The 18,726-nt window shown below is 38.8% G+C and overlaps 1 protein-coding gene across 4 annotated transcripts in view; it reads left to right on the top strand.

Annotated features, from left to right (window-relative positions):
* MAPK10 (mitogen-activated protein kinase 10) overlaps positions 1–18,454 on the top strand; it is a 336,739-nt gene extending 318,285 nt beyond the window's left edge. For 3 of the 4 annotated variants that reach the window (XM_054485266.1, XM_054485265.1, XM_054485267.1), the window contains exon 14: positions 13,422–18,454. In XM_054485266.1, the coding sequence (XP_054341241.1) occupies positions 13,422–13,564 (143 nt within the window). In that variant the 3' untranslated portion in view covers positions 13,565–18,454. Of the gene's footprint in view, positions 1–13,416 lie in introns of all 4 variants that reach the window. The other variant, XM_054485269.1, reaches the window with a different exon arrangement.
* Positions 18,455–18,726: the final 272 nt, after the last annotated feature.

Raw genomic sequence — 18,726 nt, 5'->3', positions numbered from 1 at the left:
CTAAAAGCATTTGTTATAGTACGTTAGAACTAGCAAAAATACAGGAGAGCATCTGATTCACCAATTCTCAGTTTGTTCACCAGCCCTCTTCCACCTGAGAAGTAAAGCTCCCAAAACTAACAGTGACTTACTAAGATAAGGATGCTGAACATCAGGATGGGCAGAGATTTTTCAAAATCTCTAAGTCAAAGATAAAGCTTCTGGGTGACTTTAATATGCAACCATTCTCTCCCCAATGAGGACCACATTCCCCACCATGGAAATATGTCTTAGGGTCACCAATATAGTCCATTAATTTTATTTACTTTTTATTAAAAAATCTCAGGCCCAGACAAATTGTGGCTCAAGATCATGTAGATAAAAATGGCACTATTTTTTTCATTCTTGTGCTTTTTCTAATTCTGTGTCTACCATATTTTTTTGTTGTTGTTGGGGTTGGGGGATATCAGGAAAATCATTTCCTTTAAATAAAGCAGAACAACATTTTCCCCCATAACGATGTTTTTTGGTTAAATAACTTCTAGCTGAGAAATTTTCTTTAGCATGTGTTACTTCTTTCCATGAAATCTGATTTTTTAGGTGAAGTTGAAGGTAGCTAATATTCCTCATTTGCAACCCTATTTGCATTTTCAGTTCCTTTTAATGCCATTTTTATTGACAAAAATTTGTAATGATTTATTGATGGCAAAACATTTTTTATAATGTATATCTCTACTGTTTTCTCTTAAATAATATAGAAAGAAGAGATATTTATCACATTGACTAGACAACTGAACACTATGATCATATTCAATTCAGTTCAATTCTGTTTAAGAGATTTTCACAAACTGCTTGGCAGTAATTTAACAACTTAAAGCCAAGGCCCATGTCTTGTCCCTTATATTTGTGTTTGGGTTTATGGTTTAGAACTCCTGTTTATTGCCTACATGAAAATAGATTTGAATGGATCATCCAGCAGAAGTGGCTGCAGGCAAGGAGGCATTTATTATAGTGCAATAGAGGGAGTCATACAGAAGCAAATAGTTTTCATCTAATAGTGGTGGACTGGTTAACATTTAACAACTATATTAAAAAAAGAATTGACTAGTACCACTGAACAATTTCTGTGGTATAAATATTCTCACTGTGACCAATTTTAAGCAACAATGTAACATCAATGGATGCAGAGTTGGAAAGAGATGCTAATAATTCGTTCTAAGAAGCCACTAAAAGCCAGTTCCAGGACACCATAGACAGTGCACAGTTCTCTCCCACCATCACACTGGATTGCAAGGAACCATTCCCATGAAACAAGCAGATGTCATGGGAACTTTTACAAAGGAAGCACTGAAGACTTCTCTTAATGAATTAGTGCCATATAAAATCAGAAGCAATAGTCTATGGATCCCTAGAAATACAGCTGATAAAGACTTTGATAGATTTTGAACTTTGAGTAGTTGAACACTAATTATAATTTGCATTCAACATTGATAAACTAGAGGGCAGGACCATTCCAACACAGAGGATAGGAATTAGAGAGAACCTGCTGATGAACAAAAGGAGAAGAAAGACAACTGCAACAAAGTGATTTCCTTTGTCCAAAAATAGCTTAACAGTTTCACTAGTTCCAAAGCAGGAAGGAACTTGCTTTTCCTCACAGAACCTATCTAGAAGAGTACACATAAAAGATACTCAATACTGTTTTGTTAACTCGAGTACTTACTCTGTGCTACTACTCAGCGGTAGACATTGTGGAAGACAGGAGAAATAAAGAAGTATAATGAAAGCAGTAAAAAGAAGCAGGGGAAATATATACTTGAGGTAATCCATAACAAAACTACATATAATAAGGGGCTGACTGGTATGGCATAACACTCGGAATATTCCAGAAGTGTGCTGAAAATATGCTGATTTTGAAAATAAGTGCAGTAGGAGTGCTGTGTGTTTTATAAGCATAGCCTGCAGCACGATCCTGTTTATGAAGAGCTTATTAAAAGCTACTCTGGCTTTTGTTACATACATTCAATATTATTCGTAGATATAAATTTGTGTTTTGGAGAAATTTTTTCAATGCTCTTTGTTTAATTTCTTTAGTTGCCATTGTTGTGGGTTTGTGTTTATTTGTAAACATCAAATTGTTTTACTATAAGGGAGCCTTATTTCAGCTAAGCCTTATCTCACCCTTATTTGAATCGTTACTCAACTTTAATTGTGAAGATGGCCAAATAGGAACAGCTCCAGTCTACACCTCCCAGCGTGAGCGACGCAGAAGATGGGTGATTTCTGCATTTCCATCTGAGGTACCGGGTTCATCTAACTAGGGAGTGCCAGATAGTGGGCGCAGGACAGTGGGTGCACTGCACCATGCGCCAGCCGAAGCAGGGCGAGGCATTGCCTCACTCGGGAAGTGCAAGAGTTCCCTTTCCTGGTCAAGGAAAGGGGTGACAGACGGCACCTGGAAAATCGGGCCACTCCCACCCGAATACTGCACTTTTCCGACGGGCTTAGGAAACGGCACACCAGGAGATTATATCCCGCACCTGGCTTGGAGGGTCCTACACCCACGGAGTCTCACTGATTGCTAGCACAGCAGTCTGAGATCAAACGGCAAGGCGGCAGCGAGGCTGGGGAAGGGGCGCCCGCCATTGCCCAGGCTCGCTTAGGTAAACAAAGCAGCCGGGAAGCTCCAACTGGGTGGAGCCCACCACAGCTCAAGGAGGCCTGCCTGCCTCTGTAGGCTCCACCTCTGGGGGCAGGGCACAGACAAACAAAAAGACAGCAGTAACCTCTGCAGACTTAAATGTCCCTGTCTGACAGCTTTGAGGAGAGCAGTGGTTCTCCCAGCACGCAGCTGGAGATCTGAGAAGGGGCAGACTGCCTCCTCAACTGGGTCCCTGATCCCTGACCCCCGAGCAGCCTAACTGGGAGGCATCCCCCAGTAGGGGCAGACTGACACCTCACACGGCCGGGTACTCCTCTGAGATAAAACTTCCAGAGGAACAATCAGACAGCAGCATTCGCAGATCACGAATATCCGCGGTTCTGCAGACACCGCTGCTGATACCCAGGCAAACAGGGTCTGGAGTGGACCTCTAGCAAAATCCAACAGACCTGCAGCTGAGGGTCCTGTCTGTTAGAAGGAAAACTAACAAACAGGAAGGACATCCACACCAAAAACCCATCTGTACAACACCATCATCAAAGACCAAAAGTAGATAAAACCACAAAGATGGGGAAAAAACAGAGCAGAAAAACTGGAAACTCTAAAAAGCAGAGCGCCTCTCCTCCTCCAAAGGAACGCAGTTCCTCACCAGCAACAGAACAAAGCTGGACGGAGAATGACTTTGATGAGTTGAGAGAAGAAGGCTTCAGACGATCAAACTACTCTGAGCTACAGGAGGAAATTCAAACCAAAGGCAAAGAAGTTGAAAACTTTGAAAAAAATTTAGACAAATGTATAACTAGAATAACCAATACAGAGAAGTGCTTAAAGGAGCTAATGGAGCTGAAAGCCAAGGCTCGAGAACTACATGAAGAATGCAGAAGCCTCAGGAGCCGATGCGACCAACTGGAAGAAAGGGTATCAGTGATGGAAGATGAAATGAATGAAATGAAGCAAGAAGGGAAGTTTAGAGAAAAAAGAATGAAAAGAAACGAACAAAGCCTCCAAGAAATATGGGACTATGTGAAAAGACCAAATCTGCGTCTGATTAGTGTACCTGAAAGTGACGGGGAGAATAGAACCAAGTTGGAAAAGACTCTGCAGGATATTATCCAGGAGAACTTCCCCAATCTAGCAAGGCAGGCCAACATTCAGATTCAGGAAATACAGAGAACACCACAGAGATACTCCTCGAGAAGAGCAACTCCAAGACAGATAATTGTCAGATTCACCAAAGTTGAAATGAAGGAAAAAATGTTAAGGGCAGCCAGAGAGAAAGGTCGGGTTACCGACAAAGGGAAGCCCATCAGACTAACAGCGGATCTCTCGGCAGAAACTCTACAAGCCAGAAGAGAGTGGGGGCCAATATTCAACATTCTTAAAGAAAAGAATTTTCAACCCAGAATTTCATATCCAGCCAAACTAAGCTTCATAAGTGAAGGAGAAATAAAATACTTTGCAGACAAGCAAATGCTGAGAGATTTTGTCACCACCAGGCCTGCCCTAAAAGAGCTCCTGAGGGAAGTGCTAAACATGGAAAGGCACAACCGGTACCAGCCACTGCAAAATCATGCCAAAGTGTAAAGACCATCGACACTAGACAGAAACTGCATCAACTAACAAGTAAAATAACCAGCTAACATCATAATGACAGGATCAAATTCACACATAACAATATTAACTTTAAATGTAAATGGACTAAATGCTCCAATTAAAAGACACAGACTGGCAAATTGGATAAAGAGTTAAGACCCATCAGTGTGCTGTATTCAGGAAACCCATCTCACGTGCAGAGACACACATAGGCTCAAAATAAAAGGATGGAGGAAGATCTACCAAGCAAATGGAAAACAAAAAAAGGCAGGCGTTGAAATCCTAGTCTCTGATAAAACAGACTTTAAACCAACAAAGATCAAAAGAGACAAAGAAGGCCATTACATAATGGTAAAGGGATCAGTTCAACAAGAAGAGCTAACTATCCTAAATATATATGCACCCAATACAGGAGCACCCAGATCCATAAAGCAAGTCCTGAGTGACCTACAAAGAGACTTAGACTCCCACACAATAATAATGGGAGACTTTAACACCCCACTGTCAACATTAGACAGATCAACGAGACAGAAAGTTAACAAGGATACCCAGGAATTGAACTCAGCTCTGCACCAAGCGGACCTAATAGACATCTACAGAACTCTCCACCCCAAATCAACAGAATATACATTTTTTTCAGCACCACACCACACCTATTCCAAAGTTGACCACATACTTGGAAGTAAAGCACTCCTCAGCAAATGTAAAAGAACAGAAATTGTAACAAACTGTCTCTCAGACCACAGTGCAATCAAACTAGAACTCAGGATTAAGAAACTCACTCAAAACTGCTCAACTACATGGAAACTGAACAACCTGCTCCTGAATGACTACTGGGTGCATAACGAAATGAAGGCAGAAATAAAGATGTTCTTTGAAACCAACGAGAACCAAGACACAACATACCAGAATCTCTGGGACACATTCAAAGCAGTGTGTAGAGGGAAATTTATAGCACTAAATGCCCACAAGAGAAAGCAGAAAAGATCCAAAATTGACACCCTAACATCACAATTAAAAGAACTAGAAAAGCAAGAGCAAACACATTCAAAAGCTAGCAGAAGGCAAGAAATAACTAAAATCAGAGCAGAACTGAAGGAAATAGAGACACAAAAAACCCTTCAAAAAATTAATGAATCCAGGAGCTGGTTTTTTGAAAGGATCAACAAAATTGATAGACCGCTAGCAAGACTAATAAAGAAAAAAAGAGAGAAGAATCAAATAGATGCAATAAAAAATGATAAAGGGGATATCACCACCGATCCCACAGAAATACAAACTACCATCAGAGAATACTACAAACACCTCTACGCAAATAAACTAGAAAATCTAGAAGAAATGGATAAATTCCTCGACACATACACTCTCCCAAGACTAAACCAGAAAGAAGTTGAATCTCTGAATAGACCAATAACAGGATCTGGAATTGTGGCAATAATCAATAGCTTACCAACCAAAAAAAGTCCAGGACCAGATGGATTCACAGCCGAATTCTACCAGAGGTACAAGGAGGAACTGGTACCATTCCTTCTGAAACTATTCCAATCAATAGAAAAAGAGGGAATCCTCCCTAACTCATTTTATGAGGCCAGCATCATCCTGATACCAAAGCCGGGCAGAGACACAACCAAAAATGAGAATTTTAGACCAATATCCTTGATGAATATTGATGCAAAAATCCTCAATAAAATACTGGCAAACCAAATCCAGCAGCACATCAAAAAGCTTATCCACCATGATCAAGTGGGCTTCATCCCTGGGATGCAAGGCTGGTTCAATATACGCAAATCAATAAATGTAATCCAGCATATAAACAGAATCAAAGACAAAAACCACATGATTATCTCAATAGATGCAGAAAAGGCCTTTGACAAAATTCAACAACCCTTCCTTCATGCTAAAAACTCTCAATAAATTAGGTATTGATGGGACATATCTCAAAATAATAAGAGCTATCTATGACAAACCCACAGCCAATACCATACTGAATGGGCAAAAACTGGAAGCATTCCCTTTGAAAACTGGCACAAGACAGGGAGGCCCTCTCTCACCACTTCTATTCAACATAGTGTTGGAAGTTCTGGCCAGGGCAATTAGGCAGGAGAAGGAAATAAAGGGTATTCAATTAGGAAAAGAGGAAGTCAAATCATCCCTGTTTGCAGACGACATGATTGTATATCTAGAAAACCCCACCGTCTCAGCCCAAAATCTCCTTAAGCTGATAAGCAACTTCAGCAAAGTCTCAGGATACAAAATAAATGTGCAAAAATCACAAGCATTCTTATACACCAATAACAGACAAACAGAGAGCCAAATCATGAGTGAACTCCCATTCACAATTGCTTCAAAGAGAATAAAGTACTTAGGAATCCAACTTACAAGGGATGTGAAGGACCTCTTCAAGGAGAACTACAAACCACTGCTCAATGAAATAAAAGAGGATACAAACAAATGGAAGAACATTCCATGCTCATGGGTAGGAAGAATCAATATTGTGAAAATGGCCATACTGCCCAAGGTAATTTATAGATTCAATGCCATCCCCATCAAGCTACCAATGACTTTCTTCACAGAATTGGAAAAAACTACTTTAAAGTTCATATGGAAACAAAAAAGAGCCCGCATCGCCAAGTCAATCCTAAGCCAAAAGAACAAAGCTGGAGGCATCACACTACCTGGCTTCAAACTATACTACAAGGCTACAGTAACCAAAACAGCATGGTACTGGTACCAAAACAGAGATATAGATCAATGGAACAGAACAGAGCCCTCAGAAATAATGCTGCATATCTACAACTATCTGATCTTTGACAAACCTGAGAAAAACAAGCAATGGGGAAAGGATTCCCTATTTAATAAATGGTGCTGAGAAAACTGGCTAGCCATATGGAGAAAGCTGAAATTGGATCCCTTCCTTACACCTTATACAAAAATTAATTCAAGATGGATTAAAGACTTAAACGTTAGACCTAAAACCATAAAAACCCTAGAAGAAAACCTAGGCATTACCATTCAGGACATAGGCATGGGCAAGGACTTCATGTCTAAAACACCAAAAGCAATGGCAACAAAAGCCAAAATTGACAAATGGAATCTAATTAAACTAAAGAGCTTCTGCACAGCAAAAGAAACTACCATCAGAGTGAACAGGCAACCTACAAAATGGGAGAAAATTTTCGCAACCTACTCATCTGACAAAGGGCTAATATCCAGAATCTACAATGAACTCCAACAAATTTACAAGAAAAAAACAAACAACCCCATCAAAAAGTGGGCAAAGGATATGAACAGACACTTCTCAAAAGAAGACATTTATGCAGCCAAAAGACACACGAAAAAATGCTCATCATCACTGGTCATCAGAGAAATGCAAATCAAAACCACAATGAGATACCATCTCACACCAGTTAGAATGGCAATCATTAAAAAGTCAGGAAACAACAGGTAAAAAGTCAGGAAACAACAGGTGCTGGAGAGGATGCGGAGAAATAGGAACACTTTTACACTGTTGGTGGGACTGTAAACTAGTTCAACCATTGTGGAAGTCAGTGTGGCGATTCCTCACGGATCTAGAACTAGAAATACCATTTGACCCAGCCATCCCATTACTGGGTATATACCCAAAGGACTATAAATCATACTGCTATAAAGACACATGCACACGTATGTTTATTGCGGCACTATTCACAATAGCAAAGACTTGGAACCAGCCCAAATGTCCAACGATGATAGACTGGATTAAGAAAATGTGGCACCTATACACCATGGAATACTATGCAGCCATAAAAAATGATGAGTTCATGTCCTTTGTAGGGACATGGATGAAACTGGAAACCATCATTCTCAGCAAACTCTCGCAAGGACAAAAAACCAAACACCGCATGTTGTCACTCATAGATGGGAATTGAACAATGAGAACACATGGACACAGGAAGGGGAACATCACACTCTGGGGACTGTTGTGGGGTGGGGGGAGGGGGGAGGGATAGCATTAGGAGATATACCTAATGCTAAATGACGAGTTAATGGGTGCAGCACACCAGCATGGCACATGTATACATATGTAACTAACCTGCACATTGTGCACATGTACCCTGAAACTTAAAGTATAATAATAATACTAATAAAAAAATAAAAATTAAAAAAATAAAAAATCTTTAATTGTGACAATAAGAATGTGTCTACATAATCAACTCCAGCCAGGGTAGGAGAAAAAGCCTATCTCAAGAGAAGACCAAGATTATTATTAAAGATACTTAAAAATACTTTTTGGTTTGTATTATGCCACAATTTTATTTTAAAACTTCCAGCTGGTTATTTTCTCATAAATAAAGCATGCTATCAAAAATCCGCCTGGTTCCACTGGCTTTCTGGTTAATTGCAACATTCATTATATATATATATATATTTATTTGATCTGTTTTTAACGTCCAGTCCACTGACACTGAAACTTCTTATTCAAATAAATCCTCAGTATAATTGTATTTCTACACTTAGCAATGAACATAAAACAATTCCATTTAGAATAGCATCAAGAAATACATATTTAGGAATAAAGTTAGCAAAAGAAGTACAAGTTTTGTACTCTGCAAACTACGAAACATTGTTGAAAGAAATTAAACAGGATCTAATAACTGGGAAAACATTTCATTGCTCATGGATTAGAATATTTAATATTGTCAAGGGATGAAAGATACTCCCCAAATTGATGTACAGATTAAGCCAATACTTATAAAGATCATAGCTGTCTTTTTTGCAGAAATTGACAAGCCCCATCTTAAAATTTGTGTGGAAATGCAAAGGATACAGAATATCCAAAATAACCTTGAAAAACAACACAGTTGCCAGATTTACATGTTCTGATTTCAAAACTTACTACAAAGCTACAATATTCAAGACAGAGTGCTACTTGCATGAAGATACACAAATAGATCAAGGGAATCAAATTGAGAGTCCAGGAATAAATACCTACATTTATGATCAATTGATTTTTGATAAGGATGTAAAACATGGACAAAGAATAGCCTTTTCAATATATGGTGCTGGGATGATTGGATATATACATGCAAAAGAATGAAGGTGGGCCCCTGCTTCATATCATATACAAAAGTGAACTAAAAATGAATCGTAGACTTAAGGATAAGGTCTAAAATTATAAAACTCTTAGGCAAAAACATGGGAGTAAATTTTTATAATCTTGGATTAGAAAATGGTTTATTAGATAAGACAGTAAAACACAAGTGATAAAAGAAAAGACAGATAAATGCAATTGCATAAAAATTAAAAACATGTGTGCTTCAAAAGACCCCTTCGAGAAAATGAAAAGACAAACCATAGCATAGAGGAAAAACATTTGAAAATATATATGTCATTAAGTAACTTGTACCCAGATTATATAAAGAGCTCTTACAGGCCTGTCACAGTGGCTCATGCCTGTAGACCCAGCATTTTGGGAGGCAGAAATCGGAAGATCACTTGAGGCCAGGAGTTTGAGACCAGCTTGGGCAACATGGCAAGCTCCTGTCTCTACAAGAAATCTTTTTTTTTAATTAGCCAGGCATGGTGGTATGTGCCTGTAGTCCTAGCTACTTGGGAGGCTGGGGCAGGAGAATTGCCTGAGCCCTGGAGTTAGAGGATACAGTGAACCATGACTATGCCACTGTGCTACAGGCTGGGCGACTGAGACCCTGTCTTAAAAAAAAAGAAATGAAGAAAGAAAGAAAGAAAGAAAGAAAGAGCTAAAGAGCTTACAACTCATAATAAAAAGAAAATAAAGCAATTAAAAAATGGCCAAAGGAGCTGAGTAAACTTTCTCCAAAGAACGTATACTGACAAGCACATGAAAAAATATACTCAACATTATTAGCCATCAGGCAAATGCAAATCAAACCACAGTGAGATACCATTTCATGCACACTAGGATGGCTAGATAGATAAAAAGACAGATAGTAAGTATTGGTGAGGATGTAGAGAAATTGGAATCCTCATACACTGCTGGTAGTAATGTAAAATGGTGCACCCACTTTAGAAAACAGTTGGTCAGTTCCTCAAGTGTTAAACCTAGAATTACTCTGTGCCCCAGCAATTCCACTTCTAGGTATATACCCAAGAGAAATGAACACACGTCCATATAAAACTCGTGCATGAATGTTCATAACAGCATTATTCATAATAGCCAAAAAGTTGAAACAACCTAAATATCCATCAAATGCCTATCAACTAATAAATAAAATGTGATGCATCCATACAATGGAATATTATGCAGCCATACAAAGATATGAAATACAGATACATGCCACAGCATGGATAAACCTTGAAAACATTCTGCTATGTGAAAGTGGCCAGTCATAAATGATCACATATGGTATGCTTCCATTTACATGAAATGTTCAGAACAGGCAATTTTATAGAGGCAAAAAGTGGATTAGTCGTTGCCTAGAGCTAGAAGGTAGGTGAGGAATGGAGTGCAGGGTTTTCTTTAGGGATGATGAAATGCTGCAAAATGGATTGTGGTGATGGCTGCACAATGTTGTGAGTATACTAAAAAACACTGAATCATACAAATTAAATTTCTTAATTATATATGTGGATTATATCTTAATAAAGCTGTTACAAAAATATATGAGCATCATTTTATACCTCAAGTCAAAACTAAATTAGGCTGTAGCACCATGATTTGAAAGGCATCCATAGTCTAGGGATATGTCATCCAGCAGACAAATAGTAAGAAAAAAGCAATTTCCCTCTGCTGGGCTCACAATTGATCAGGCCTTTATAATAGAGTCCTGTGTCCAGTTTTAATCTCTGTCTTTTAATAAGAATGTGGATAAATGGAAGAGAATTCTGAGGAGTCCATCATAGTGAAACTAAATTATTAGCAACTTATGAAAGAACATGAAGGATGTTGGTATAATTTAATCCAGAATCGGGGGTAAAAAACAGAGCAGGGCATTTGGGCAATGTAAGGGAACCAAGGGCTGTCTGCTAGGAGATAAAATCTTATTGTAAGTGGAAATGAACCAGCTCTGTACCATAGCTATGGGGGATATAATTAAGTAAAGTTGGAATAAATTAAAGCCATTCAAAGTTGGAATATTATGGAATATTATAACTTTACATTATACATTGTCCTGATAGTGAGAGTAATTATTTACAGAAAGACAAAAACAAGAGGACTTTAAAAACCTTTTCTAGACACATTTAAGATTAGAAAGGATGGGTATTTTTAGGAGTTTAAAGAACATGAAAAATTCATAAGCTTTTCTGTATATAAAAGTATCAGGATCCCAAAAAAATACATATTAAAAGATCACGACCAGGGAAACTTCCAGGCAAAAAGAACGACCGGGAAGAAATATATGAAAAGTTTAACAGTTCTTACCATTTATTTGAAGATCGGTGCATATCATTATCTTTATTTCCTATATTTTTTCACATTTCCCATAGAGTACATCAATATATTTATAGTCAACAAATACAACTTAAAAATACATGGAAGATACAGGTGATCTGTCTTAGTTTAGGTGTTTGTGTCCTCTCTAGATAACTGACACATTTTCATCACACTTTTTTCACAGGCAAGAAGTGTCTACTTCAGGAACAAGGATTATGTTAACCCCTCCCCTTCCTTAATTTAGTTTTATTTTGTCTTTCTGATTTATTAGGTCTATGTGATAATACTACTATAACTGACTTTGGAGTTATTATTTTTCATCAAATAGATCTTGCACACTATATTTGCTCAAATAAGGTATAATTTTAGTGAGAATTCCTCATCTCTTATTTGATTAGGGGATTATACTACAGATATTTAATAGCAAGCTATTTCACACAGCAAGTATGTTACCACTCAGATTGCTTAGGTATAAAGAATATACAAAGAAAAAAAGTAAATGGATTGTTTCCAGGGTGCTCTGGTTTAATTATATTGCACAATGCCTTTGGTTCATCTTTCTCTTGTTGATCTCAAAGCTACTGGCAACTCAGCTAGCCTTTACTGAGTGATTACCATGGGCAAGTTTCTTCTCAGGGTTTCAACCTTATATTCCCGCATAACAGATAAATAATTTTTTCAAGTTAATCTAAGTTAATAATTCGGAGTTCTTATTTGGAGATCCCAGGTAAGCAAGCCTGCTGGAGAGTTAGCTCATAAGCAAAAGCTGTGCTAAGGCTTCTCCTATTTTTTTTTTTTTTTTTTGTAACTTTCATCAACAGTCCTACTTATGTCCTACTGGCTTTTCTATATGCATTTTAAGTTTGATGTCATTAATGATGACATAATAGTATTTACTTTATATATCTTCCTTTCTCTAGAGATGTGGTCCCCAAGTAATTCAGATTTCTGAACTTCACTTCAGCTTCTATTTCTGGGATAGGACCCTTGCATGTGTTTGTTTTAAAAGCTCCCTGCATTAAAAACAACCAGGCTCAGATGGCTCCATTAAGGGGTTTTGCTTATTTGTCTCCTCCATAAGCCAGAGGCTTTCAATGCTTGACTGAATACAGTCTCTGAGGAGCTTTTAAAAAATGCAAATGCCGACTGGGCGTGGTGGCTCACGCCTGTAATTCCAGCACTTTGGGAGGCAGAGGTGGGCGGATCACGAGGTCAAGAGATCGAGACCATTCTGGCCAACATGTTGAAACCCCATCTCTACTAAAAGTACAAAAATTAGCTAGGCGTGGTGGTGCGCACCTGTACTCCCAGCTACTCGGGAGGCTGAGGCAGGAGAATGGCTTGAACCCGGGAGGCAGAGGTTGCAGTGAGCCGAGATTGTGCCACTGCACTCCAGCCTGGCAACAGAGCGAGACTCCATCTCAAAATAAATAAATAAATAAAAATGCAAATACCTTGGCCTCACCCAAGGCCAATTATATTAAAATATATGCAGTGCAGTGGGGGCAGGGGAGGCAGTGTGACCAGATATTAGTGTTTTTTAATAGAAAGTGTTGCAGGTGATTTCAAATATAGAGTGAGATTTGATAACTTGTGATGAGGGACTTTTTATTGCTATGTCTTCATTGTCACCATTTGATATGCTCCCTTCTGTCAGCTGCTTTATAAAGGCTTGCCAAATGATTGATGGACTGGACATCCCCTATTGTATTTGCCCATCCCTGAATCCTGAATGGCATTAAGATGGGTCTGGTTCTAGATTGAGTCATGTTGGTCTTCATTTTCTTAGCACAGGTGCAGCAGTGAACAGCAGTGAGAGTCTCCCTCCATCCTCGTCTGTCAATGACATCTCCTCCATGTCCACCGACCAGACCCTGGCATCTGACACTGACAGCAGCCTGGAAGCCTCGGCAGGACCCCTGGGTTGTTGCAGGTGACTAGCCGCCTGCCTGCGAAACCCAGCGTTCTTCAGGAGATGATGTGATGGAACACACACACACACGCAGACACTCACGCACACACACAAATGCAGACACACAACATCAAGAAAACAGCAAGGGAGAGAATCCAAGCCTAAAATTAAATAAATCTTTCAGCCTGCTTCTTCCCCAGGGTTCTGTATTGCAGCTAAGCTCAAATGTATATTTAACTTCTAGTTGCTCTTGCTTTGGTCTTCTTCCAATGATGCTTACTACAGAAAGCAAATCAGACACAATTAGAGAAGCCTTTTCCATAAAGTGTAATTTTAATGGCTGCAAAACCGGCAACCTGTAACTGCCCTTTTAAATGGCATGACAAGGTGTGCAGTGGCCCCATCCAGCATGTGTGTGTCTCTATCTTGCATCTACCTGCTCCTTGGCCTAGTCAGATGGATGTAGATACAGATCCGCATGTGTCTGTATTCATACAGCACTACTTACTTAGAGATGCTACTGTCAGTGTCCTCAGGGCTCTACCAAGACATCATGCACTGGGGTACCACATGGTCCATTTCATGTGATCTATTACTCTGACATAAACCCATCTGTAATATATTGCCAGTATATAAGCTGTTTAGTTTGTTAATTGATTAAACTGTATGTCTTATAAGAAAACATGTAAAGGGGGAATATACGGGGGGAGTGAGCTCTCTCAGACCCTTGAAGATGTAGCTTCCAAATTTGAATGGATTAAATGGCACCTGTATACCAATTTGTAGAAAGAACATATGTGATACTTACGTAAAGTGTGGGGGGAGTGGGTAACACTTTTCAGGCACGAAATGGTTTGACCTTTAGAAGGCAGGTGTGAATAAAAGCTGTGAGTCTTTTCTGTGACGGTAAAGAGTAGGAGAGACTGGAGGGCAGTGTGCGGTGTGAACTAAGACTGAAAGGAGATCACTACCCAGATACTAGGAGACACTGGTGTCCCTATTTTAGAGATTTGGCCCTATTCCCGTCTGTCATTTCTCAATTACTGGTCACAACAAGAGGCCACTGGAGAAAGTGGCAGGTGGTGAAGCAAGGTTATTGTGTGTGCTTTTGATGATAAGAATCTCTCTCTGGAACTGAGCAGAATTGCCTCCGTGTGAATTCCTTCAACAAAAAAAATGAGCCTGCCTAGACTACTTTCAGATTATGGATTGTGTTTTCCATGTGTGGGCTGCTTCCCTGATTCATACTCTGCCAAAGTTTTATTTTGAGAAATAATATTACTTTCCTCTTCTGAAATAAAAAAAAATTAATAAGAATGAAACCCCCAAAGCACAGTGTGAGTCTCAGGTTAGCATTTGAAAACATCTCCAGAGACATTGTTATTCCTCAGGAATTTCCCCGATTCCTTAATGTGGCTGATGTTTCATGTTTATTTATTTATTTTCATAAGTATGAGCAATCGAAGGGCTGATCATCGGAGTTTTGTACTGCAGTAGATGTAAGAGCAATAACTCTGCCCATAAATTTACTGCTGCCAAATAGTTTTAGCAATATGAGTTTTTCTTAAAAGCCATGAAGCATTAATGTCAATGTTTAGCAAAATCTCCTGAATTTAGCTTAAATTAAATGAAAGTGCTTTCCTGAGCACTTAAGGAGGCACTGTGAAACATCTTGGTTATATACAAGGCAATACCAAGGTGATCTCAGCAATAATCAGGCTTCCCTTCTTATTCACTTCGAAGTATCCATCACAGTTATTTGCACTCTGACCATGTTGGTGCTCACCAGAGTGGTGATATTTCACCTGAAGAAGTGAAAGACAGGAAGTGGATGGTTGATGAGTGTGAACTGACTGGCAAATAGAATATCCCCAAAACAGAGCAAACAAGAATGCCAGTGCTCTGAAAACTGCCTTAAATATAATAATAAGGAACTTTCTTTCTCTCTTCAAGCAATAGAGACCACAGGGAACTGCACCCACCTGCACCATTGCCATGCCAGTGGTGCTGCCATTCTTAGATTGTTTCACACAGTTGGATTCAGTACACGTGGTCATTTGTTTAAAAGAGAAGAACATTCCTTTGTGCAGCTTGTCCCCTGGAATAAAAATGGCCCATTTTCTCTATTTTGCTACCTTTTTTTTGTTAATATTGCAGACAACCTGATTGTTAAAAATGCCTCAGTCATATGAGCTCCCTCTCTTTCATATTCCTGTTTTTTTTTTTTAAAAAAACTTCTCTCTGTATCTCTAATTCTTTACTGATTTTTCTTTCTCTGTACTTTTCTCTTGATATATCTGTGGCCTCTCCCCTCCCTTGCTTTATACCACATGGGATTAAGTGTGGAGAGCAGGAAGCTGCTTTAAAGAGAGTCTCAAGGGGAATTTCATCAGCCCCAAGATGACATCACAAGACAGAAGGAAGTCTCCAGCCAGCATCTTCAAAGTGCTTGACAGGCTATCTCTCATATCTGCAGAAGTGGTGAATTTCCCCCTCAGATTAAACCAGGCAAGAACTAGACAGGGTCCCTCCCCCGCTGTTAGTACCTTCCCAAAGCTCAATTAGTCTTACATCTTCTGTGCATGGCTCTTGGGAGCTGGTTAGCTTTAGCCAGATTTCCCTTATGGACAAGAGAAAAATGGAACAAATTCCTCGAATATAAGTATCATTTACAAATAGAGGTAAGGATTTGGCCCCCAGAATTTTTGCAGGATCAGTTTTATTAGGTGATTAAAGCAAGGCAGATGATGGAACAACAAAGAGAATCACCACTTTAAAAGCCCCCCAGCCCTTTTCCCGCTAGGTCTGCTTTCCTATAATATCTCTAGGAGGTGATGATATTATCAAATTCACAGAATATAATATGCTCTGCATTCACTTGTCTGTCTTAACACACACACACACACACACACACACACACACACCAAATATTTCTTAAATAGTCACCTGTTATTTCCCAAGAACATCCCAACTTTTCAGGTAGGCAAGTGTCAAGTCACCTGGACAATATTCCTGAAAAAAGTGAAGGTTCTACCCGGGGTTGGGGCTCATTTTTGAATATGAAGTTGGCACTCTGAGGAGCCTAACCTTCTGTTAGGCTTCCTTTGGGGCAGTTGGTTTGCAGTGATCCTTAATAAATAGTTTGCAGTATTTTGTAGGAAGAATGGCTGTGTACTCATGTGCAGGGAGAATTAAACTGCTGCAAGAGTTTGGCAAAACCACCACCACTTTACTATTAATACGTCTTTACTATTTTTATATGTGTTTTGTGGGTCAGCGTGTTCAATTTTAAATAGGAATACACTAGCCTTACAACGGAATTTCTTCTTGTGGAATAAAAACTGATAATAATCTTTCATCTTCAAGAATCTGACAACTGAGTTTTGTAGGAATGTACCCCACAGTTGGACCAGAGCCTGGCCAGTTCCCACCAATTGGAGTAAGCTATTTAATTGAGGGCTAAGAAGCTCGATAGTTTTTTCAATCTGTTATCAGAAAAATATTATCTAAAGACACTGATAGCAGCTGAGTGGTAAAACTGAAAGTTGGCCTTAGTAAATGGAACTAGTAAAAAATAGATAAAAATACATAAAACCTTTTATGTCCTGTCAAGGAAAAAAAAACAATAAGCAAACTTGACTTTTTTTTAATTGTAAATATTAATTGCAAAACCTAAATTATACAAAATCTATTTCAATTTGAATCTCTTAACATATGAAAAGCCACATCTTAAGTGCATTATGCTCTGTAAGGCATGTTATTAGCCAGCTTTGCTGAAAAATGTTATCTTCTACAGCTCAGAAAGAGGAGTAAAATTGCTCTAGAAATTTTTGATCTCAGCCACTTTGCGTCCAAAGAGGAACCCAACTCTCCACTCACAATCCCCCACACACATTTTAATTATAAGAGTTCAACATTTTCCACAGATATCATTAAGCCAAGCAAGGAAACTCCTCTCTGTAAAAACAACAAAAAAGTTACAATGTAAATAGTTATTTTAGCCATTTTCTTTGTGATTAGAGGATAAGATTTTGTTATTTCTTTTGGCACTTAGTCCTTTAACTATCTGAAAATGGCTCACTTTGACCTGTTTCTTTGGTCAGCCAAACTGAAGTGAGGGGCCTCTGTTTATATATAGAATCTTGTATATGTAACTTTACTTATGTGGGACCAATGGCCAGTATATTCTAATGGACACAAATCTCCCAATCCTTATCTAGGATTATCTGTTCACCTTGCCATGTCCATCTTGCAATGAGACCTAACTTGCACCTGCCTGTTTTTCTGCATGATTGGACTCCAAAGACTATTACCAATGATGAGAATTGTCCTGTGTCAGTGTTTATAAAATGGACTTAAAGCACACACACATGCATACCCACATTCACATGCACCCTTACAGTTCTAGATCAACCCTGGAAGGCAAAACCATGTACGTCCAGTTTCTTTGCAAGGTCTGAGCAGTGAGAACTAAATTCAGTCAGTCTAATGGGTAAAATGCAACCTCAGTGATGCTTAATAAGGATTTGAAATCATTCAAGTCATTTCTGTGTTCTTTCTCACACCCTTTCCTTTCTATTTTCTTAATGTCTGTGGAACAAGGGGATGAATCGGGGGAGAACTTCTGCTTCTTTTGACTCTTTTTAGGTAATATGGAGTCAATATATTGTGATTTCTGTTTCTTATGGATTATTAAAATCAGAGGAAATCTGCTTCTCTCAACATAAAACTAAATCCAAACCCAGACATTGTTGGAGTTTGCCTGTTGACAATGGTTATGATGCTGCTCGTTGTCTTGAGTTGCATGTATCGACAGTAGCTCTGAAGGGTCTCATGATTTCATTTTGGCAACTGGTAAAAGAAACTTGTAGTGTGGTCTGATTGTGCCAGGGAATAAATAAGAAATAAGGAATGACCTACTTTCTCACCTTGGGTCAAGAGTGTGTGATATGAATGTGACCATGTAGAAATCTGCGTTTTCATTTGACACTGGTTTCTTCTAAAAATGACCTTCATTTCTGTCTGTAGATACTAGTTGTATATCTGCAATTCAGTAATTTCTTTTTAAGGTATAAAATCAATGAAGAAAAAAAAGACCATCTTTTGGGGGACATTAGGTAAGTAGAGCAGGGTTAAATTTCCTAGATTAATTATCAGATTCCTATTCATTTTAACTATTTTCCAAGA

Source organism: Pongo pygmaeus, chromosome 3 (genome assembly GCF_028885625.2).
Source record: "Pongo pygmaeus isolate AG05252 chromosome 3, NHGRI_mPonPyg2-v2.0_pri, whole genome shotgun sequence".
In the NCBI taxonomy this organism is placed as follows: Eukaryota; Metazoa; Chordata; class Mammalia; order Primates; family Hominidae; genus Pongo; species Pongo pygmaeus.
This window is presented reverse-complemented; position numbering and strand designations above follow the sequence as displayed.